General features: G+C 40.8%; 1 protein-coding gene across 2 annotated transcripts; it reads right to left on the reverse strand.

Moving 5' to 3' along the window:
- Positions 1-590: 590 nt before the first annotated feature.
- On the reverse strand, positions 591-24,316 carry LOC146501188 (heat shock 70 kDa protein 12A-like). Of its 2 annotated transcripts, XM_085135601.1 has the most exons (15): positions 22,345-24,316; positions 21,149-22,223; positions 19,226-19,288; positions 19,037-19,084; positions 18,893-18,940; positions 17,985-18,032; positions 17,839-17,886; positions 17,251-17,298; positions 16,357-16,419; positions 16,168-16,215; positions 16,024-16,071; positions 6,480-6,774; positions 3,693-3,917; positions 3,439-3,610; positions 591-1,855 (listed from the first exon to the last, which is right to left on the reverse strand). In XM_085135601.1, the coding sequence occupies exons 2-15, from the start codon at positions 22,219-22,221 to the stop codon at positions 837-839; spliced, it is 3,246 nt and encodes a 1,081-aa protein (XP_084991727.1). In that variant the 5' UTR covers positions 22,222-22,223; positions 22,345-24,316; the 3' UTR covers positions 591-836. The 2 variants fall into 2 exon arrangements, with proteins under 2 accessions (XP_084991727.1, XP_084991728.1); XM_085135602.1 differs by lacking the exons at positions 16,168-16,215; positions 16,357-16,419; positions 17,839-17,886; ... (1 more) ...; positions 18,893-18,940; positions 19,037-19,084.
- Positions 24,317-24,323: the final 7 nt, after the last annotated feature.

Below are 24,323 nucleotides of genomic sequence, written 5' to 3' on the forward strand. Positions count from 1 at the left end.
TTATCACACAAGAGTTTATGTGAAATGTCACGTAGACATTCGCTTAGTGATCAATAAAAGACTGCTAAAAATCACACATCCTATCACTACACAATCGATTATACACCTCTAAGCATAGATGGTTAAATATTTCCCAATACAATAATAATAAAATCTAACCCCATCATAGGGTGATGGGATAGGCTGCAGTTACTGGATGAGAGGCCGGGTTGTTGGTCCATAGCAGGACGAACACAGAGACACAAGCTGCTGGTTTCTCAGTGTTTGTACAAATCTTCATGATCTGGTCATGAAGTCAATCATGGCTGATTGTTTAGACCCATAAACTAACCCTGTGCCTGTGACCGTTATCTCAGTGGAGCCAAATGTGATGTTCAGCTTGACTTCATGCTTCCTGCCTCGTGTAGTGGGCATTCTTACAATGAGTGAACCGACTTCCTCCACTCCCTCTTCATCCACATACAGAGGATTTCTTCTTTGTGTGCGATAAAACCTGATTCTTACGTGTGTGTGATATTCTTCCAGTACATTAAAGATGAGCTCTCTGGTTTCATTCCAGCCAACATCTTCACCTTTCTCCACAAGTTTCCTGAAAATATCTCCACAAAACTCCTCCCCTTGGACTACAGATTTCTTTTCTTTCTTATGTTTGGACAGATCAAACTTCTCTGAATCTGCAAACCCGTACGTAAAGTCCTCAAAACATCCTCAAAACTACTAAATTCTCATATTTATGACATGTGGTTGTAAAAAGTTTCTAATCCCAAAGAAATCAAATGTCCTGATAAACATGGAGAGGAAGCTGCTGCATTCTGGATGTTTCTAAAACATTTTCATTATCTGGTGATGAAGTCAAGCTTTACTGATTGCTTTAACCCAGAAACCAAATCAGTGGCTGTGGATGTTATCTCTGTGGAGCCAAACCTGAGCTGTAGTTTGACTTTCCGACTGATTCCTCTTGAAATATCAGGCATGTCAACAATGAGCGAACCAATTTTTTCCACTCCCTCTTCATCCACATACTTTGGATTTTTCCTCTCTGTACAATAAAGACTGATTTTCATGCTTGTTTGATTTGCTTCGGATGGATTTAACATGACCTCTCTGGTTTCATCCCAGCCAATATCTTCACCTTCTTCCACCAGTTTCCTAAAAATATTACAAGAAACCTGTTCCCCATAAACTCTGAATTCCTCATCTGCTCTGTGTTGGAAACTGTCAGCTACAGCAAACCCGTACGTAAAGGCAGATTTTCGAGATGCCACCACTGCTGGGTTTCTTCCAAACATCACAGCTCCCATCACGATCACTTCCTGGGGCCTACAAGGACACAGGACTTTACACCGATCACCAAACTGATCAATAACATGTTGCCGTAGAATCTTGCTTTCAGCGTAGCCCCCCACTAACAGAATGTACTCGATGTGTAGATGTTTCTTCAGGATTTCTCTGAGACTGTCAGTGATGCCCTTCAGACTCTCAGCAAAGAAAGACCTCAGTTTCTCTTTGGAGATTTTGATGGATCCGTAATCCCAGGAAGCACCTCGCACTGATTCAAAGAACTTTTCTATCGTCTGTCTTTCCCGAGCCAGTTCTCCCAGATTATATGGGCAGCTGATTTCCACATCACCATCTATTTTTTTAAAAAGTTTGAACTCATACATTATCCTCTGAACCTCACTGGGATAATTTCTCTCATATTCATCCCAGACACCATCACTGAAGATTTCTCTGAGGAACTCTTTGAATTTCCTGTCCACACTTTGTCCCCCCAAATCATTTCCTGAGGCCTTGTGCAGCTCCTTCAGGGCTCCTCCATCCAGGACTTCATGAACTGTGATGTCGATGGTTCCACCTGCACAGTGGTGATTAACAATGTCAATACAACATTAACCAAATGTCCTGATGCATGCTCAATCACCCAGGTAAGTAAATCCCAAAAGGTTGATTCTGTTCATCTGGATGTAGCATTTTCAGTGGGAGAAATGTTCCATCACTCATCCAAGTGACTTCTTCAGTGTTAGCTGACTGCAGGTTTTCCCAACCTTATAAACACTAAAAGTCTGCAAATGAGCTCTTCAGTTAAGAGCTTCTGGGCAACAAAAATCATCCAGAAGGCACAGCATTGGCTGCTCAATGAGTGAGTGAGACAAACAAATTTTACCGTCTATGTACTAAAATCTCAAAAGGAGCGGATCCGACAGAGACTTACGATGCTTCTAGATGAGAATACTCTTAAAAAGGTTTTTGAATTCACTAAGAAGGCTTGTCTAGCACAGCATGAGAAGTCTAAGACCAGGCAACACAGGAAGTTTGACTTACTTGTTGTACATTAGAAACCACAGTAAAATACGGAGGGTGTCCTCAGCGCCAGAAGAGACAAGGAGGCGACACCGAGGATGTGGACAAGTGGGTGAAGAATCTGTCTGACAGACAGCTCACCCAAACAGAGGAAAACATCCTTTGCTGTCACACCGAGACAAATCCTGTTAGTGGAGCTGATCACAGCCACAGAAACAGCAATTCAAAACAACAATATTGCAGAAGTGGAAGCAGAACAACTACGGACGAAAGTTTCAGCCTGTCTCAGCAATGCAAAGCCCCCAGCATCCAACATCACCATGGAGGAGAGGAAGGCAGACAAGGGTAGGTGCACAGTTTTGCTAAACCAGAAAGACTATCATGAGAAGATTTTGTCACTACTCAGTGATGAAAATACTTATGAGCCCCTGAAACGAGACCCAGGAAGCGGCTACAGGAAGAGGGTGATAGACTGTCACAGACCGGACCTCATACCACAGGCTATACACAGGGGAATCTACACCAAGACTGTATGGTTTACCAAAAATACACAAACAGGGAGCACCTTTAAGACCGATTGTCTGCATGATCAACTCCGTTACCTATAACATCTCCAAGTTTCTGGCTTCGATCCTCAACCCGCTGGTGGACTACTTGCTTATTACTGATTACTGATGGAGATCTCACAGTCTAAGAAGGCTAACCTGCCACTGTTCATATCCTCCCTGGTGAATTTGATGTGTCGGTCCACCGAGTTAATGTGATCTGTGAAATGTGGAACGTCCTGAGATTTGATTTTCACCCAGGTGTCATCCACATACCTGAACCAGTGACTTTGACCTCTCAGCCCATCGTTCCTGCAGTGGGCTGGTTTCAGTCATTATGCAAATGTCCTGTTTATAGGATTGAAACCTGCAGTCAGCTGAGACTGAAGACGTCACCTGATGATGACGAAACTTTTCTCCCACTGAAAACGTCCAGATGAACAGAATCAACTTTTGGAGATTTACTTACCTGGATGACTGCATGCATCAAGACATTCAGTGTTGTAGTGTGACTAAAACATGAAGTGTGTGGATCATGATTTTAAATTATGTGTAAAGCTTTATAGAGGTTGAACAGTGCCACATAAATTACCTTTACAATTCACAACAATGTGTTTCTTTCCTGGAGTCTGCTCTAGTGTGCGTGCACCATGACTTTCTGCTATGAATCCATCAGCTGGGAGCTTCATGAACCACACTGAGGCTGCCTGAGCCTCTGATAATAACAACAGTCTGTCGTCCTCTCCTTTGGTCACAATACCAGCCTGACAGTAAAAGAAACATCAGTCCTCCCACATGAGGAAACCTGTAATTAACTTTCAGACCTCTTTATAGTATCAGGGTTACCCGAGCTGCAGCTTCTCTCATGAACTGCTTTGCTGAAGGATCCCAGCTCACAGGTACAGTCAGCACCCAGGCGAAGTCAGAGGCTGTGAACTTCTTCCCTGCTGTGGTCTCTGCGATGGTTCTCAGAGCGTCGTCCTTCAGGTATCTCAGAGCTTCTGTGAACACCTTCAGTGCCTGCATGGACTTCCCATTTGCAGCTTTAATAGTTTTACTCCTGTTCAGGTTCTGGAGATCAGCATCAGACATTCAGACAAGTTTTAAGGTGGAAATGTGTTTCTAACAGACTTCCTTAAATCAAACTAAACCAACATTTAACATGGCAGTTCTCATGTTTATCTCATGTTAAGCTCTGTGTCAGTGAAACCACCTAACCTTCTTTAAATCTACAGCTGATCAAACCAGTGTGACGGGAACAGGTGATCCTGACACACATTTACAGCTTTTAAATAAAATAATTTAACATATATGTAAGAATCTTGTTTTAAAAACAATTTGTCTACATATGTACCCTACCCTCCTCCTCAATATAGGAGGTAGGGTACTTAGGGTAACTAGCTTTTTCTGGTAAAAGGTCCTACATCACTTTTGTCAATCTTTGGAAACCGTCTCTATTGGTTAGCCTGTTTCCTCTTTTAAAAATGTACTCCTGGGTTCTTCGCCCCCTGTAACGGGTTCTTTTACATAGAAATCCTACAAACTATTACTAAAGCTAATCCTCCCATTACTCTCCATTACTTTGTGCTCGCCCTGTAACCTCTGTGTAACAAGCTTTTAAACAACAAATTTTCAGAGAGGTTTCTCTGTGCGTCTTTTGAGTCCCCCTTTCTCGTGGTTTTTCCTGGATTCTCGCCAACCCCTCCGTGGTTTTGCTCTGGTTCTGCAATCTTCTCCTGTAAAGGCAGAAAACAAAACGCCTCTCCCTGCTACGCCTCAATAATCTAATATGTTCATCAATTGTTCTCTTAATTATTCAAAGTTGGTTCAAATATCATGTTCTGGGCTCTATCTTTTATATGTACTTAATCTCAATGTTCTTTATGTGTGTAAGCAACACTTTTGACAACCTTTAACAAAGAGACATTTTCACCGTCTCCGCTCCAAGTGTTTCCTGTCATTGCTCTCTTCCCCCTTATCTCTGGAACATCTCGAGCACATCTTGTACAAAACTGTTACTTTTGCAGGCACAAATGCAGTTACAAGCTCATTTTGCCCTATATGTTTGTCTCACTCTCCAGATGTTTCCTGTCGACTTATTCACGGCCTGCTTATCTTTAACACCTCCTGCATCACCAGTTGCTAAGCAAAGACAAAGCAAAATGTGTTTCACCTCTACCCTAGAAATGAATCTATGTAATATGTGTGTGTTTAAGCGTGTTGGCGTTGACCTTATTACACTCTAAGTCACCTCTCACCATGTATCATCTGGACAGTCCTGCCAGATGAAGCTTCTGACCCTCGAAGACTGAATGCTTAACTCTTTATGAGCACACTTTGCAATATGTATAAGAAAATGATTATAACCGCTTATTCTAATAAAAAGATCAAACAGAAAACAAACATTTTCAAGAGCCAATCTGAACAAAACATCATCACATGGACAACAGTTATTAAGACTGCTATGTTATTACAAAGGACTTATTATAAATCCCAATTCCTTTTATTCTCCTATACATTATATTTATTTTATAATCCCACTGTGATGCAATGTTACATTATTAAACAGTAATAATAACAATATTTATATTTATAACAAGGTGCAATAATAACTAATGTGCAATAATAACAGTGTGCAATACAAATACACTTATTCTTCTTTTTTATTACTAAGTTACTTTACTGTGTTGTGTTGTTTGTGTTGCGTTACATGTAGTGCCGACGTAGGACAGTTTTCCAATTTCATTGTACTATGTATGACTGTGCAATGACAATAAAAAGTTATCTTATCTTAAGGTTTGTTCTCTACCCCACCATCCCCACCCCCTCTCTCACCCTCTACTCTCTCCCAATTCTGCCTTTCTCTGTGCTGAGCTGGTATTCATTAAGCATTCCTGGCTTTGGCTCCACACCTGCGTACCACCAACTCACCTGTGAGCTCTTCGAGTTACCACCACTTAGTGCACTGACTGGCCTGCAGTCTTTGCTTCACTCTGTAGTTAGTGCGCCAGGCTTTGTGACTACCTTTGCTCTTGTTATTCATGTCTATGTTCCCCCTCTCCCTTGTGCAGACCTCCCTGGTTTCTCCTCCCTTGGACTGCTGTGAGCCTGATTACCTGTGAGCGACTGTTCAGTGAAGACTTAGTGAAAAATGGATGCAAGTAAACGCACACCTAACTGTGATAACCTTGAGTCCTGCGTTTGAGGCCTCTCCAGCGTTCATGACACTGAGACAGCTGTTAGAGCCTCCTCATGAGTATGTTTTATTTTCTGGTCCACTTAAATTTAATCTCCACAAACAGATGTTTAAATATTAATGAACTATTAACAGGATCTTTAATCAGTGATCACTGTACAGTTCGGGTTCACGTCATCTGATTTCTAATGCATCTAATTTTGAAAACATTATTTTTATTCTTTGCCAGGACATTGCAACTTTCAGCTGCCTGTCTGTCATTTCAGCTCCACTCACTAACAGACTCTGTCTGGATTAAACGACTTCAGCAGAACTTTTTTAAGACATAGTGAAGCAGATTCTTTACCTGCACATTAATTCATGTTCTTCACATTACAAGCTGTGTAATTTAAAAATCAGTATGTATGGAACATTTAAGTTTAAACATTTTTACGTACTTTGCTGCAGAGGGTCATTGTGAAATTTTCAAAGAAGTAGTTCCTCTTTGCTTCTTGTCCTTGCATTCTGAGATATGCTGCTTTGGCTCCATATCCAAAATCCAAAAATTCTTCATGTTCGTTGAAGAGAATGCATGTTGGAGTCTTTGGAGTCTTCAGTCCAACTTCTTTACCCCAATGCTTGATGCAGGGATCAATTTCTGCTTCTCTGGTCGTTAAACTAAAGGCATATCTACTGTGTGCATTGCCAAACTGCATGGCTATGATGAACGAATCATTGTAGAATCTGCTCCATCTAGTTAAGGAGAGGAAAACCAATGTGGGTGCCAAATGAAAAACAGCCACAGTGGATTAAAATTTATTGATGCACGTTTAATCATCCATGTAAGTAAATCCCAAAAGGTTGATTCTATTCCTCTGGATGTAGTGACAGGACCGCTCTCAGCATCCACCAAGTGTGTTTGAACTGTGTCTTAACTCCACCTGTTTCACATACAAGGGTCAGGCAGACACATGGGTGTGCCATGGGCTCCCCAGTTTCACCCATTGTGGCCAATTTGTACATGGAAGAAGTGGAAAACAGGGCTTTGCTATCCTACCCTGGAACAACACCAAGCCATTGGTTCAGGTATGTGGATGACACCTGGGTGAAAATCAACATCTAAAAGCTGTTGTGTACCGAGTGAAGGAGGCCATTTACGTGAAAAGGGAAAGACCATCTCTGAATGGAGGAGGGGGCCTAAGGGTCCATCTGTCACTATCTTACAATGCTGTGATTGCAGCTGTTCCCCAACTCTCTGTGAATGGTACTCATGGACATAGATCAGTGGGCTTTGATCAGTGGTCATGAGAATTTACACAATAATGATCCTAAACTAGTGTTGGGGAGTAACAGAATACATGTACTGGCGTTACGTACTTAAAATACAAAATATGAGGAACTGTATTCCGTTACAGTTACCGTTTAAAAAAGTGGCATTCAGAATACAGTTACTTTGTTGAAATGGTGGAGGCTATTGATGTTACGAAGTTGGAAATATGCTGAGCAAGTGATATTATTGATGTGAGAGTTAAAGGATAATGTTCCGGCAAGAATGACGCCCAAACTTTTCACAGAGGGAGAGGTAGAAACCGACGAGTTGTTGATAGTAACAGAAAAGGTGTTAGTCCTTGATAGCAATGATTTGGAGCCAACCAGGAGAAGTTCGGATTTGTTGCTGTTGAGTTTACGAAAGTTGGAGGAAAACCATGAATTACGTTCGGCTATGCAGAGGGTGAGGAAGGGTGAAGGGAGAGTAGAGTCGGGTTTGGTGGCCGAGTAAAGCTGGGTGTCGTCGGCATAATAGTGGAACTGAATATTGTATTTACGGAAAAAGTGTCCAAGTGTGAGGAGGTAAATAATGAAAAGGAGGGGTCCAAGGACAGATCCCTGGGGCTCCCCAGTAGACAGAGGAAAAGGCTGAGAGTTGAAGGATTTTATTGAATGAACTGAGAGCAGTCAGACAGGTATGATTTGAACCAGGCTGGTGGGGTATGAGAAAGGCCAATAGAAGCTAATCTGCTAAGAAGGATGGGGTGAGAGATGGTGTCAAAGGCTGCACTCAAATCGAGGAGAATAAGGATGGAGAGGAGACCAGAGTCAGCTGCCATAAGAAGGTCATTCGTTATTTTTATAAGAGCATTTCGGTGCAATGAGAGAGACGGAAACCAGACTGGAACTGTTGGTAAAGGTTATTGTTGGTTAGGCGTAGATGAACTTGTGAAGCAACTAATTTTTTAAGATTTTTTGAGAGAAATGGTCGTTTGGAGATAAGACGAAAGTTATTAAGGTTGTTGGGATCTAGACCTTTTTTTTTTCAGAATTGGGGTGATAGCGGCAACTTTGAAAGAGCACTTTCCTGCGTTCTCAAGATGGCGTCAGTGTCTATGGCTGGCCGTCTTTGCTCTCGCTCTTGCCCCTGTCTGCATCCGCCCCTCTGTTCTCTACCCTCTCTACCTCGCCTTCTGGACCTTAGCATTGTACTTTTTATTTTCTTCATATTGTGCTCATCAGGTGGCTGCACATTATTGACCTACGACTGGCAAACACTCCTAGATCTCCATTTCTCTTATTCACATCGCTTTGACCGATGCTGGACTCTGGGAGATGCCGCCCCACTACGACCAGACTCCCCCACTAGCCTTCCCTTCCCTGTATAAGAAATGATACAGGAGATCTGGTAAAAGGAGTGGCTTTCGTGTTCATATGAAGGCTTACCTTGAAGCACAGGCTTCGGTCTACGCATATGCCTCTGGGGACTTATTACGCGCTTCCCCTTTCTCCAGTGACCGCCCCGTTGCTAAACTGCTTAGCCACCAGTGGATCTGCTTCGTCTCACAGCAAGCTTACCCAGCCCTTCCAGTGGCACGCCTCCCTGCTCAGACCTGGATAGCCTCGTACAGACGTGGTGTCAACCACAACAACCTCAGTGCTTTGCGACGTGCTACTCACCCTGGACATTAATGGCTCTTTTCAACGTCAGGTTGCTGGTAAATAAGACCTTTGTGTTAAACAACTTTTTTTTCTGCCACAAGCCTGAACTTTCTTTTTTTGAAGGAGACTTGGATTCGCCCTGGGGAGGCCTTAGCCTCGGTCTCTAAATGTAAATACAAAGTCCGACAGCTACCCTCTACTTCCTACCTCAGCTATGAGGCTCAACTTTGAGAGGTGACCGCCCCTCGAACTACTCTGTTTGTTGTGGTTTACCGGCCAGCTTAATATAATAAGACTTCTATTCATGAATTTACTGACCTTCTTAGTTCTGTTATTTTTAAATATGACTGTGTGCTTATTGTTGGTGAGTCCGTTAGCTAAAGACTTCCTGAAATGCCACTGGCGTGCTCTCCTGCTCTGTGACAACAATTTCTAACTCACTATATTGATAAACTTTCATATCTTAAGTACTCGCTTCCTTCACTGTTGAGTTCTGTTCCAAACCCCTGGTTGTTCATCATCATCCCAACAGTTTGAGCTGGTGTCACTCCACACTCTCAAGTGACTTATTGATCAATCTAAGAACACCTCTCCTGCTTATGATATCCTTCCATCTCGTATAGTTAAGGATTGCTTCAGCGTAATTGGACCCAGATCTTAATCTTACCGTGGTACAGTGGTCTTTGTAGAGCTTTCACAAAGTTTCTTTCCTGACAGTCCCAGACTGTTCCCTGTCAGGTCCATCTCTTTCAAACTGCAGGACGGGGAGTTGAGAACCGAGGACAGGTAATCACAGCTTCTCACACACACACACACACACACACACACACACACACACACACACACACACACACACACACACACACAGATGTTCAGATCCTCATCACACAGACAACACAGATGGAATGTAAATGAAATATAAATAATTTAAAAGCAAAGATTCTCAAATCATTTACTGCTTATATTAAATTTAAAATCGTAAAACTGCATATGAAATATTAAAGCCACTTTATTATTTTTTGAAGACAGGTGCTTTGCATTAACGTCCAATTATGGATGATAGTGACTTAAACAATCTGTAGAGTCAGCAGAGACTGACTCTACAGATTGTTTAAGTCACTATCATCCATAATGAATGAAGTCTGTTGTTGTTAATGTGAGAACACATGAAAACTGGGTTGGAAAACTGTGGCCGTCTGTCATGTGGAGGTTGATAAAGAGTCCGTAGGATCACAACAAAGGTAAAAATAAAATGCACATAAACACACACATGCAAAGAAGATCAGCTTGTTATCTCTCATCAGTGTTAAATAGTGTAAATTTAACAGACACTTGTTATCAAATGCTGAGTGTGTCCACTGCTGACAATTAACTCTTAAGGTTGCAGGACAACAGTTTAACTTTTGTACAAGAAAAAAAAGAGATTGTGGTTTGAACAACCAGTGATCAGACAATAAATTTAGTTGTTAATATAGTAAATTATGAGGTGCTTTCTGCTTGATTGGAGCAGCACAAGTAATTTACTGTATGAACCAAATTCTCCTTTGTGATAATATTTTGAACATGCATCTCTATTGGCCTGTCAACTTAATGGGTTATGAGCTGATATGCAAATCAGTTGATTGTTACTGGATCAGGGAAAATGACTGGATTATAAAACAAGTGAATAAGATGTAGCAGAGGGTTGAGTTTCCTGTTTCTGATGTATGGGTGAAGCTTGCTCCCAGATAAACTCTGATTACTGAGAACAAACTTGTTTTGTGAAATACATGATGACATGTTACATTTATTTTTGGGGAAAAAAAGAAAAGTTAAATAAAATGATTGGGTCTGTGAAAATGAAAAATAAGTGAAAAAAGGAAGAAAGAAATTCACATTCCAGCGATAAAACATTGATATAGAATAGAATAGAATAGAATAGAATAGAATAGAATAATCCTTTAATTGTCCCACAAGGGGAAATTTGGTTGTAACAGCAGCCAAAAAGACAAATATACAAACAAACAGTACACAGGACACAGAACAGAAACATACACAATTTTTCTTACATATTTACATTAAGGACAATGGTTACTATAAACAGAGAGGACTGTACAGTTATTAAATTAAATAAAAATAATTACAGGTAAGAGGCAAACCAGGTTGTAGTGCGAATTGGTTAATTAACTAACTTATTGCAGTTACAGGAAGCTTTTAGTGTTGTGTGAACTGAGCAGCTGCTAATAAAAAAGGGGGAAATTTCTCTGTGGATTTAGCAGGTGGATCTATGTTGGTTGGCCCCAGACTTTCCAGAACTGTGTGATATTCTGGAGCACTTGTGAGGAACCAGTAAATATGATGTGGGGAAAATGAACAGAAGCATGGCAGGTTCTAATCCCTACAGCATGTTGTGTCACCAGAAAGCAAAACTTTTCCTGTGATTTCTGGCAGATTTGGGGGGTTTTGTTTTAGTGCCAGGCTGATTCTGCCAGTTAGGTTAGAGTTGTTTTCTTTTTGTAAGAGAAACACAGGTTTATATATATATATATATATATATAGATAGATAGACATGTCCTGACAAAAACACTGGAGAACACTGAAACTGGGAAAACTAAAAAGACTATGACACTCTGTGAAAGAACTATGAAGAAACTATGAACACAGAGTAACTAGGCAGGCTATGAAACAGTGACACAATAACGGAAACTATGAAAAGATGAGGATAACAGACGATCTGACCCCGACTGAGCAGAAACACACGGATTAAGTACACATAAGGAATGATCAGGGGAATCACATGGGGAAAACAGCTGACAACAATTAACATAATGACAGGACAGGGACGTGAAGCTAAATACAATAAACAAAAAACACAAGGATCCTTCAAAACAAAACGGGAAACATAACGAGACCCAGACATGACTCGAACTAGACAAACAACGAAAACTTGGACATGAAACATGACAGATAAACACACAGAAAACTTCACACAGGGATGAGACCAATGGGGAGCTCGATAAATCATGAATTAAAACTGTAACCCAGGCATGACAGAATGTAACTAGATAAACTGAAATGAAACTAGACTGAAAGGAATAACAAAAACATCAAGAAACTCAGAATACTGGGTCACATGACCCAGGACCATGACACTAATATGTTTGGGTTTTTTCTAACAGTGTATTTAGGAAAAAACCTGCCAGGTATCATCCCTCTGGGGGTGATATTTTATGTGTTGATGATTTAAAAGCAGGCCTGCAAGATTGGGAGTAAAAGCGATTTTTATCGCTTTTTTCCTCCAACAGGGGCGTGCCAAGCTCCAACTCGGCGAGCTTGGCAAATGAAAATGAAAAACAAAGGCTGTTTCCTTTCTGTGTATGATCTCATATTGTGTTTTCTTTTATGATATAACTGCCATCCTTTGAACAAAGGGTGGAGACTCAGACGGAGAGAAGTTGACTATAAAATGTAAATTTGTTGTTTCCTTCTGACTATAGGGAGGATGCACGTTGTGAATTCTTTGAGTACACATGGTGCTGATGTACAGTAGTTAGAAAAGAAATCTCCATGTGTTTTTATGTGATTCTTGATTAATTATTTTTACTTCTTAATTGTGGTATCACAAAGGATGGGAATGTGGTGGCAGATTTCTTTTCTCATGTATTAATCACATATTTAATCATATCAAATTAGTTATAGTAACATCACTTTCTCACTTTACTATAGTAAGAGCACTCCTGTCACTACTTTACATGCATCTGTCAGTGCGCCCCAGGGTGGCTGTGGCTACAATGTAGCTTCATCACCAGTGTGTAAATGTGTGTGTGGATGGGTGGATGACTGTGTGTAAAGCGCTTCAGGGTCCTTAGGGTCAGTTTGACCCAGTATTTTGAGTTGAATGATGGATTGTTCTTTGTTTCTCTGGTGCTTTGTTGGGTTTTATGAATCTATGTTTCAGTTATTCTTGTTTAGGGATTAGTTCGTAGGTTTTGTGTTCTCATGTTTATTGCAGGTTTAGTTCTAGTTCCATGTGTCATTTTCTGTCTGTCTCTCAGTGTCGTGTCTGCGTCCTTATTTAGTGTTTTCTTGTTTCCTGTTTTATTGTGAAGGTCTGCGTCTCATGTGAGTGTGTTCAGTTTTACCGCCCTTGTCTCGTCTTGTTAATCACTCCCAGCTAGTTGCTGGTCCGTCTGTGTATCCACCGTGCTCCTTCTGTGTGTTCTCCCTGCTGTCACCTGTCGTCATTCTCCGCTGCTCATCTTCCTTCATGTTCATGTCCTGGTTTGTGTTCACTAGTTTAGTTGTTCTCAGTTTAGATAGCCTTCTGTTCCTTTTGCCGTTTACCCATTTTCATTTTGTGTTTATTAAACTACCCTCACACCTTTACAAGTGCCTGCGTTTCGATCCTCCTTTTTTTCTTCCACACGGCCCATCTCACTCGCCGTGACAGGACTAGTAAAGCGCTATACAAATACAGGCCATATACTACTTTACATGCATGTGGAATGTTAACACAGTGAGGCCATTGTGGGAGACGTTAAACAGATAGTGGGACGACTCCTGCTTATCACGGATGTAAATCCTTAGGTGATGGCCGAGCAAAACACAAGGTCATAATTCTCTCTGTGAGGGAGGAGGCATAGCCCCCCCGTGAGAGGGGCCAACGTGTAAGAGTTTGAGGATGTTCTTTGTCTGTGTGTCTGCATATAAGATGTAAGGGCGGTGACCACAAGGCAGAGATGGTCCTGGTGTTTCACTGGGATGCTCTCTCCACAGTGCAATGTGTTTATTAAACCCACTTCGAATCAAGCTCACTGGGTGTGTTGCAGGTTATTGTTAAATTTTCCACAACAGTATTTAGGGGTGTTTCTAGGCAATGCAACTGTTTTGCAGAAAAACTGTGAAAATATGTTAGATAAAGTTAACGGTTGGCTTTCAAAATGGAGGTGGATTTTACCTAAAATGTCATACAGAGGTCAGGTTCTGGTTTCCTTTGCTCTGTGGCACCGGTTGACTTGTGTTGAGCCCCCAGTTCCTCTTTTATGCAACATTCAAAGGATCCTGGTGGATATTTGGGGGGATAAGCTGCACTGGATTCCTCAAAGTGTCCTTTTTCTCCCTAGGGAGGAAGGTGGACAGGCCCTGGTCCATTTGGCCAGTAGGGGTGCTGCTTTTTGTTTTCAGTTTAATCAAAGGCTACTTACAGGACCCCCAGATATAGTATGGAGATGGGCATCGTGCAGTATTCTTCAGCAGCTTGGTGGCATGGGTTTAGATTTATGTCTGTTTCTGATGGACTTGAGCAAGCTGAGCTCTTCACTTCAGCTTTTTATAAGAGTGTTTTTCCTGTGTGGTCTCTGCTGAGGAAGGGGAGACAATGGCAGGGTGATTCTCTGCACTGGTTTGGAAAAACCTGTACTGTTTGGCAGCATGCTGGATTGCCCTGTCTGGGGCAGGACTACTTTATCCAGACAGCTCCAGGCTGCATGAGTTTTTTATCTGAAGAGGGTGGTGGAGCTGACTGGACCCTGACTGGATAATCCTGATGGACTTCTGAGAACTATCTTCAGTGAATGTGGGGAAGTTTAAACATTGCATGGCTTTATTTGTAATTTCAAATTTGCTAAAAACCTGCCTATTCATCTATGTCCTCAGTAGTGGACATTAGTTGTTCATCTATATCTTTTGACTTATTTGAGCTGCCCTACTAATTGATGATGTTGGTAATAGAGGACATCCTGGGCTTTCCATTGATGTCTCATGTGTTAATGTGGGCTACTTTAGCCATAAAGAGGCAGGAAATCACAAAAAAAAGTTCAGCACGAAAATACTTTTTTCCTCGATTCCCAGAAGGAAGGCTAGAGCAGCGGCCCCCAACCCCGGGGCAACAAGAGTTGACGCATAGGTGCGAAATTTATGGTTTTCAGGGATTTTATCAGGGTTTTTTTTAGTGTTTTTATCATTAACTCAGTTTCACTGGGTCTTTTCCCATGTGTTATGAATAAATCTTCGTTGTTGTTTTTTTTGGTACTGGTACTGCTTTTATTTTGTTGTATTTATCCGCGACACCTTAAATGCCGGTCTGTGAAAATATTGTCGGACATAAACTGGTCCATGGTGCAAAAAAAGTTGGGGACCGCTGGGCTAGAGCACACAAAACTCTCAATCACGATAAAGTGGTGATTCATTGTAGTCAAAATCTATCAATTTAAAATCACTTTCTTGATCATTGTGGTCATTGTTGAGTTGCAGACAGGAGAAGTGGAGCTGCATGGTTAAGGAAGTAGCGTGAGGTGACATGAGTGGCACAGCTGCTGTAAGTCGACAAATAATTGTCGTGCACTGTTTCAGTAGCTAGCTGGGACATGAAAAGAGTCGCTGTCATACAAGCAGCAACCAACCAATGGGTTAGTCAGGAGAAATTGGAGTGCAAAATCTTATGTGCTACAGAGGTGTAAAAGCTTAAAGCGAAAATTAAGCTTTTGTGAGGCTCAGCAAACTGTGTGGAAATTCTGTGCTGGAGGGAGAGAAACAAGAGCTTCTTTCAACACTGCTAAAAAAAAAACCAGACTTACCTTGTCTCATCAAGTTTTGGCTTGTAAATCGTCTCCATCTCTGTCAATCTGTGTTAAAACAACATGATTAGTTTGGTAAATGCTTTTAGCATACTCAATATTACAATCTCCAGCTCTGTGAACATTTGTGAGTCATTGGTCCATTGATCTTTAAACAGTCTTTCAGGTCAACAAGTTCAGTGAACAAACCTTTGTTGATGTTCGCGTTCTTATGCTATGAGCCGGTTTATGGGTGAAATCCGGTGGAATGACAGTCCTGCTAATACATGTTCTAGCCATGTATTCCAGCCCTAACCTAACCCTATCCCTAATCTTATCCATTACTTTAATGCTGTTAAATAGCGATTTAAAAAAAGCAATTTAAGTAAAATGGTGTGTTGGGTACCGGGAAGCGTAATATGTTGACGATTTGTCACCTAGTGTAAAATATTACGCTTTGGGAGTGAGAACGTGTTGAGTTTCAAGACCATCCATATGTTAAATAAGAATATGTTATAGATCTCTACATATGCATTACCTGTGTTTCAATGACTTCACTTCTTCATCTTTCTGGTTCAGAGCAGACCTGTGGGGGGGAGCAATATGTGAAAAACTTCTTTATTTTCTGAGAATCTATTAAATGTCTTGTACGATTTAGTAAAACTTTCAGAGAAGCAATTACCTTGTCTTATCAAGTTTTTGGTTGTAAAACGTCTCCATCTCTGTCAATCTGTGTTAAAACAACATGATTAGTTTGGTAAATGCCTTTAGCATACTCAATATTACAATCTCCAGCTCTGTGAACATTTGTGAGTCATTGGTCCATTGACCTTTAAACAGTCTTTCAGGTCAACAAGTTCAGTGAACAAACCTTTGTTGATGTTCGCGTTCTTTTTGTGCACATTTCACATCTGCTTCTTTCTCAAGTCTGCTTCTGCACATGAGAAACATTTTTTTCATTAGATTTTGGGATATAGAAGTCATCAAGTACAGAAACAATCTTTTAGCATGTCATAGGGAAAAAAACATGCTTTCATTGTAGAGGGAATCCCATTACTTCATAAAAAATAATATAAAGACACTGCAAGGTTAAATGTAGACAAAAAAATAGATTTGGAAATTTTCAAAATCACTAATATATTAAACAAAAACATATTGTTTATATTCTCTGCAGATTCATTAACTTTTTTTGTTTGATTTCATCGTCATTTTTTTCCACAGCTGAGCTGTGGGTGAAAGTCATTGTGTAAAAAAGTTTCATGGTTGCACTAAAGAAATATTGTATCTTTTTTATAGTGTAGTTAAAGTTTGAGAAAAATGCCTCATTTCAGAAAGTTTTTTCTTGTAAAATGTTTCCATCTGATTAAATCTGTGTAAAAACATTTGTAGTTTACTAAAATTCTTCTGAACATGCTATTTAAAGATTATCAATGTTCAGACAACTAAAGGTTTTAGTATTCAGTCTTTCAGGTCAACAAATACAAACATTTTATGAACCAACTCTGATTGGTGGATCTGAATGTGACTCTGAGTGGCCATGAAGTTGAAGAGCTAGTCCCTTCACGCAGACAATGTACCCTTATAGGAGATGATGCAGCCAAGAAGTAATATAACAAACCATTTACAAGTATACATATTAGCATGTCAACCAGGGCTAGGCCCTGCCAGATCCAAACACCCTTCTTGAAGACAGAACAATTGTTCACTACGTACGACTCTGGATACTGTAGATACTGTAGCTTTAAAAAAGAAAAAACAGACTTACCTTGTCTCATCAAGTTTTTGCTTGCAAACCGTCTCCATCTCTGTCAATCTGTGTTAAAACAACATGATTAGTTTGGTAAATGCCTTTAGCATACTCAATATTACAATCTCCAGCTCTGTGAACATTTGTGAGTCATTGGTCCACTGATCTTTAAACAGTCTTTCAGGTCAACAAGTTCAGTGAACAAACCTTTGTTGATGTTTGCGTTCTTATGCTATGAGCCGGTTTATGGGTGAAATCCGGTGGAATGACAGTCCTGCTAATACATGTTCTAGCCATGTATTCCAGCCCTAACCTAACCCTATCCCCAATCTTATCCATTACTTTAATGCTGTTAAATAGTGATTTAAAAAAAAGTGATTTAAGTAAAATGAACAAACATGTGTAGACTGATTCCAAACGGTTCTCATGTTTCCTCATTTTACTGATCTTGTCATTTAGGGACGTGTTGGGTACCGGGAAGCGTAATATGTTGACGATTTGTCACCTAGTGTAAAATATTACGCTTTGGGAGTGAGAACGTGTTGAGTTTCAGGACCATCCATATGTTAAATAAGAATATGTTATAGATCTCTACATATGCATTACCTGTGTTTCAATGACTTCACTTCTTCATCTTTCTGTTTCAGAGCAGACCTGTGGGGGGGGGGGCAATATGTGAAAAAGTTCTTTATTTTCTGAGAATCTATTAAATGTCTTGTACGATGTAGTAAAACTTTCAGAGAAGCAATTACCTTGTCTCATGAAGTTTTTGCTTGTAAAACATCTCCATCTCTGTCATTCTGTGTTAAAACAACATGATTAGTTTGGTAAATGCCTTTAGCATACTCAATATTACAATCTCCAGCTCTGTGAACATTTGTGAGTCATTGGTCCACTGATCTTTAAACAGTCTTTCAGGTGAAAAAGTTCAGTGAACAAACCTTTGTTGATGTTTGCGTTCTTATGCTATGAGCCGGTTTATGGGTGAAATCCGATGGAATGACAGTCCTGCTAATACATGTTCTAGCCATGTATTCCAGCCCTAACCTAACCCTATCCCTAATCTTATCCATTACTTTAATGATGTTAAATAGCAATTTAAAAAAAAGTGATTTAAGTAAAATGAACGAACATGTGTAGACTGATTCCAAACGGTTCTCATGTTTCCTCATTTTACGGGCGACTGTGGCTCAGTGGGGTAGGGAAGCGTATCTGTAACCGGAAGGTCACCAGTTCGATCCCCGGGCTCTCTGTCCTGCTTGTTGTGTCCTTGGGCAAGACACTTCACCTACCGCCTACTGGTGATGGTCAGAGGGGCCGATGGTGCGATATGGCAGCCTCGCTTCTGTCAGTCTGCCCCAGGGCAGCTGTGGCTACACCTGTAGCTGCCTCCACCAGTGTGTGAATGTGAGAGTGAATGAATAGTGGTATTGTAAAGCGCTTTGGGTGCCTTGAAAAGCTCTATATAAATCCAATCCACTATTATTATTATTTTACTGAGCTTGTCATTTAGGGACGTGTTGGGTACCGGGAAGCGTAATATGTTGACGATTTGTCACCTAGTGTAAAATATTACGCTTTGGGAGTGAGAACGTGTTGAGTTTCAAGACCATCCATATGTTAAATAAGAATATGTTATAGATCTCTACATATGAATTACATGTGTATCAATGACTTCACTTCTTCATCTTTCTGGTTCAGAGCAGACCTGTGGGGGGGGGCAATATGTGAAAAAGTTCTTTATTTTCTGAGAATCTATTAAATGTCTTGTACGATGTAGTAAAACTTTCAGAGAAGCAATTACCTTGTCTTATCAAGTTTTTGGTTGTAAAACGTCTCCATCTCTGTCAATCTGTGTTAAAACAACATGATTAGTTTGGTAAATGCCTTTAGCATACTCAATATTACAATCTCCAGCTCTGTGAACATTTGTGAGTCATTGGTCCATTGATCTTTAAACAGTCTTTCAGGTCAACAAGTTCAGTGAACAAACCTTTGCTGATGTTCGCGTTCTTTTTGTGCACATCTCACATCTGCTTCTTTCTCAAGTCTGCTTCTGCACATGAGAAACATTTTTTTCATTAGATTTTGGGATATAGAAGTCATCAAGTACAGAAACAATCTTTTAGCATGTCATAGGGAAAAAAACATGCTTTCATTGTAGAGGGAATCCCATTACTTCATAAAAAATAATATAAAGACACTGCAAGGTTAAATGTAGACAAAAAAATAGATTTGGAAATTTTCAAAATCACTAATATATTAAACAAAAACATATTGTTTATATTCTCTGCAGATTCATTAACTTTTTTTGTTTGATTTCATCGTCATTTTTTTCACAGCTGAGCTGTGGGTGAAAGTCATTGTGTAAAAAAGTTTCATGGTTGCACTAAAGAAATATTGTATCTTTTTTATAGTGTAGTTAAAGTTTGAGAAAAATGCCTCATTTCAGAAAGTTTTTTCTTGTAAAGTGTTTCCATCTCATTAAATCTGTGTAAAAACATTTGTAGTTTACTAAAATTCTTCTGAACATGCTATTTAAAGATTATCAATGTTCAGGCAACTAAAGGTTTTAGTATTGACAGACTTTCATACGGTGGCCCCTATTATTATTATATATAAGAGTTTGGTTCCCCAAGGTGATCTTACCCACGGCTATTCCCCGCTTTCTTAAATCCTTGGCAGCTTGGGTCGCAGTATTATATAGGACATTGCCTGACGCATAAAACACTCGCATCTTACTTAGTGGTGTCTGGAAGCGGATCCCGCTGTCCTTCAAAGCCTTCTTAACTGGGATATATTCCCGTCTCCTTTTCTGCACTTCCAGGGAGTAGTCATGATCGAAATACACCCGTTTGTTTTGGATATGTACCCTTTTGTTCAATGTCGTGCGGAGAATCTCTTCTTTAACGGAGAACCGGAGGAAGTGCGTGGTGGGGCGTTCGGGGGTGGTTTTGGTCCCAACACGCGGTGTGCACGCTCAATGCCGAGGGCACTGAGTGGCCGAAATCTTCGCCTAGGTGTTCTTTGATCAGATTTTCAACAAAGGTAGTCACCGACGAGCCCTCCGAGTTTTCCGGTACGCCGTAAATCCGGATGTTTTTGTGCCTAGCGCGGCCCTCCATATCGGACACCTTTTCCTGAAGCGCCCGTTGATTTTCCAACAGCTGCACAAGTGTATCCCTAACACCAATGTCCCAGCGTTCCGAGTCAGCCATGTTGTCCTCGACGTGCTTTAGCCGACCAGTCATCTCCTCTACCTGATCCGCCATCTCGTGTAATCTTTGATTCAATTCCTTAGAGAGTTCGGCCATTTGCTTCTTTATATCCTCCCCAAATTCCGTACCGAATGCTTTGAAGTCACTTTTCAATTCGGTTTGCAATGTAGCCATTTCGGCCACCAGTACGCTGATCACAGCATCCCGAAACCAACCCAGACCTTCACCTCGGTCGCCATCTTGTCCCGATGCGAGGCTTGCCTCTCTAGCCGCGGCGTCCTTCTCCATTTCACAGTCAAGAATGTTTCGTAGCCCGTATCCTCCCTTTTTAGATTTATCCCCACTCATTCTTGCGTCGAAAAATGGCAATGTAGCCCTAATACAGCTCTCGAGTCCGGGGAAACACACGGTTGGTGCCGGAGGTCACTCTCTATGCGGTGCTACGTTCTGCGCTGTTTCTAACAGACACACACAGAATTCTCTACAGTCTCTTTATTATATAATACCTCTTCATGGTTCTTGGAAAGTTTACGATTGATTTTTAAGATATGAAATAAACTTATTTTACTGAATAAACAAAAGTTCATATACAAAATGAGACAGAGAAAATCAGCTGAGCGTGTGGAGATGGAGTGACCTCATTGTGATCCAAGGAGAATCCGTATCTGGACCAAGTCATCAAAACATTCAGATCATACCTGTGTTGTTGTTTCCCATCTCTGAAGTTGATCTCACGCAGCGTGCTGACTTCTTCTCTGACTGCCGTCTCCAGCTCGGCCAGGATCTCCTGAATCATAAAGTGGTCACTGGTTACAGTCACAGCAGACCAGTCCTTCAGCTGGGGTTTGTTGTTGGTAAGAGGGAGGATGTTCTCCAGGAAGCTGAAGGGGTCTGTGATGAGCGAAGCTTCATGAAGCTGCAGCTTCTTCTTCTTCATGTGTGTAATCTCTCCCTGCAGCTCATCAATAAAGCTTTCTGCCTCCGTCTCATTTATTTTCTGCTTCGTCTCGATCGCCTCAGACAGTCTGGTGAACTCTGTCTTTATGTGCTGCACCAAAGCGGTCATCACCTTCCTGCTGCACGATAACGCCTCCTCAGCTTTTCTTCTGCTGGTCTTCACTGACTGTTGAGCCTTCTGGATTTTCTGCTCATGCTCCTGGATCATCTGATCCATGCTGTTATTTTCTGATCCCAGCTGGGTTTTCCTCATTTCAGCCTCGTCCTCCAGACTCACTGTTTCATGTGTTTTATGGTCACCACATTTACAGGACTGACACAGGAACATTTGATCCAGTCTGCAGATCAGCTCCAAAGGTTCACCGTGATGCTGACACACTCTGCTCTCCAGGTCCTGAACTGGATCGATCAGCTTGTGTTTCTTCAAAGCTGAAATCCTCTGATGAGGCTCCAGATGTGTTTGACAGTAGGACACTAAACACGTTAAACAGGACTTCAGGGCTCTGACCTTTGACCCTGCACACATGCTGCAGAGCACGCCTTCATTTCTTGTTTCTTCAGCTGAACTCATTTCCTGAGACTTTTTTAACTTTTCAGCCATTTCAGCAATGACAGGGTTAACCCGAAGCAATGGCCTGGTGTAAAACGTCTCTTTGCACAGCGGACATTGGAGTACAGACTGATAGCTCCAGTACTTTGTGATACAGTCCAAACAGAAGTTGTGTCCACAGGGAATCGACACAGGTTTAGTGAACACACTCAGACAGACGGAACAACAAAGGCTGTCCTCAGACAGCGACGCAGCAGCAGCCATGTCTGCAACATACAAGGAGAGCTAATATTAGCACAGTATAAAGTCAATATAATCCTCATTTATCATTGTCAGAGTTCAATATATCAAAAAGCAACAATGATACTGAAAAAAATGTAACTGTACCTTTTGTATGAAGGCTTCACCAACACTGAGCTGGTAAATGAAAGTCAGAAACAGGCTCTTCTTCTTTTTAGTTCTTACTGAAACACTGAGCACATTGTCTCCTCCCACTTCCTCATTTGAGTCAAACGAGTCAACTTTTTAGAAACAGACCATAAACCCTCACAGGTTAAACAGGTTCAGTGGGGATCTCAGATGAACTCCTGGAGTCACACCTCTGCCTTTCAGGTTCAAGAAAAACAAAGTGGATAAAAGGTTGAACATTCTCAGAGGAACGAGTTTAGAGAAATGAACAAAGGTGAGTTCTGACTCCGCCCACTGAGACTGAGAATGAAGATCTTCCAGTTTGTTCCCAAATCTCTGACATCAAGCTCTGACCCCAGGAACAGACGTGAGTGCACTCCTGTAATGATATCAGCTACATTTCAAATACTTAGCATAATATAGCATCTTTATTTATAACACACTTTAATAATATTAATAATAATAATAATAATTGCATTTATATAGCGCTTTTCGAGAACCTCAAAGCGCTTTACAATGCCACTATTCATTCACTCTCACATTCACACACTGGTGGAGGCAGCTACAGTTGTAGCCACAGCTGCCCTGGGGCAGACTGACAGAAGCGAGGCTGCCATATCGCACCATCGGCCCCTCTGACCATCACCAGTAGGCGGTAGGTGAAGTGTCTTGCCCAAGGACACAACGACCAGGACAATGTTGGCCAAAGTGCTACAAATATAAAACAAAGAGAAAACAGTTTAAATTACATACAGAATATCTTAAAAGTAAAAGTAATATAATTAATAACAAACATATTAAGAGACATCAACAAGTCCTGTAAATAAATATGTTTTAAGACGTGATTTAAAAACAGATAAGGAAGGTGTCTGTCTAACATGTAAAGGCAACTCATTCCACAATTTTGGTGCTGCCACAGCAAACGCCTGATCCCCTCTGAGCTTACGATTAGTCCTGGGCACGCTATTAAATCCGGTTCTTTTGGATTCCTTACAGCCAAAAAAGACACGGCTCATAGTGGTCTTTTACTTTAAAAATCATCTTTAATTTTACATATTCTGGAATATGGAGACCTGAGCAGGCACACAGACACGCCAGCCAAAGTCTGAAGCACAAACAGGAAGCCTAGTTATATTTATATTAGTGATGGCCAAATGAAGCGTTGAAGCTTGATATTTAAAAACGGTTCATTACTCGAAGCTTCTCAACACAGTCCTCTCTGGTGACATCTGGTGGCCAAAAATATGAAGAGCAGCTTGAATCCACAAAATAAAACCAACTGCTTCGTAATGATTGCCCACTCTACAGAGTGGAGTTCTGTCTGATATTGGGCTGTTGTGTTGCTTTGAACGTGTATTTTTTTGGTGGTTAAAAAAAATGTGGTTTATTTGTTTAATAAATAATCTTGACCAGTAAACTCTCCTTGTTCAAACAAGCACCATGGTGTGGTCTTTCTTTGCTTGTGACTTCTTGATGTTGGGAAATACAATAATTGAAAAATACCACATTACATATAATATACATATAATAATGTACAACACATTATGGAGTATGCTTCTGCTCTGAGGTCTTGCCTCCATGCACTTATGCAATTAACCGCTAGACAGGTGTATTTATAAATAATATTATATTAGGGAAACAATCCTATACATATTTTTGACCTGGGGGTAGAATTGATTGTTAACTGGAAAGGGAAAATGCTTATGAACTTTGCATTTAAGGTAACCCTTTTTCATTTTTATTTAAGAAGAGAATTTGTTCCACTGTGCGATGGCTGAACCTGTTCCTTTTCTCCTGCCTTAAGGAAAATCCCTTCACATGGCACAGAGGAGGCTGGAGTGCAGAGAAACTGGTAGAGATGCAGTTATACAGTCTACCTGAGCCCCACAAACTATCAGATAAAGAGAATAAATACATTAAATTGCTGCACATTTTGCAGACTAACAGTTTCAGATTAA

Source organism: Neolamprologus multifasciatus, chromosome 16 (assembly GCF_963576455.1).
Source record: "Neolamprologus multifasciatus chromosome 16, fNeoMul1.2, whole genome shotgun sequence".
Lineage (NCBI taxonomy): Eukaryota > Metazoa > Chordata > Actinopteri > Cichliformes > Cichlidae > Neolamprologus > Neolamprologus multifasciatus.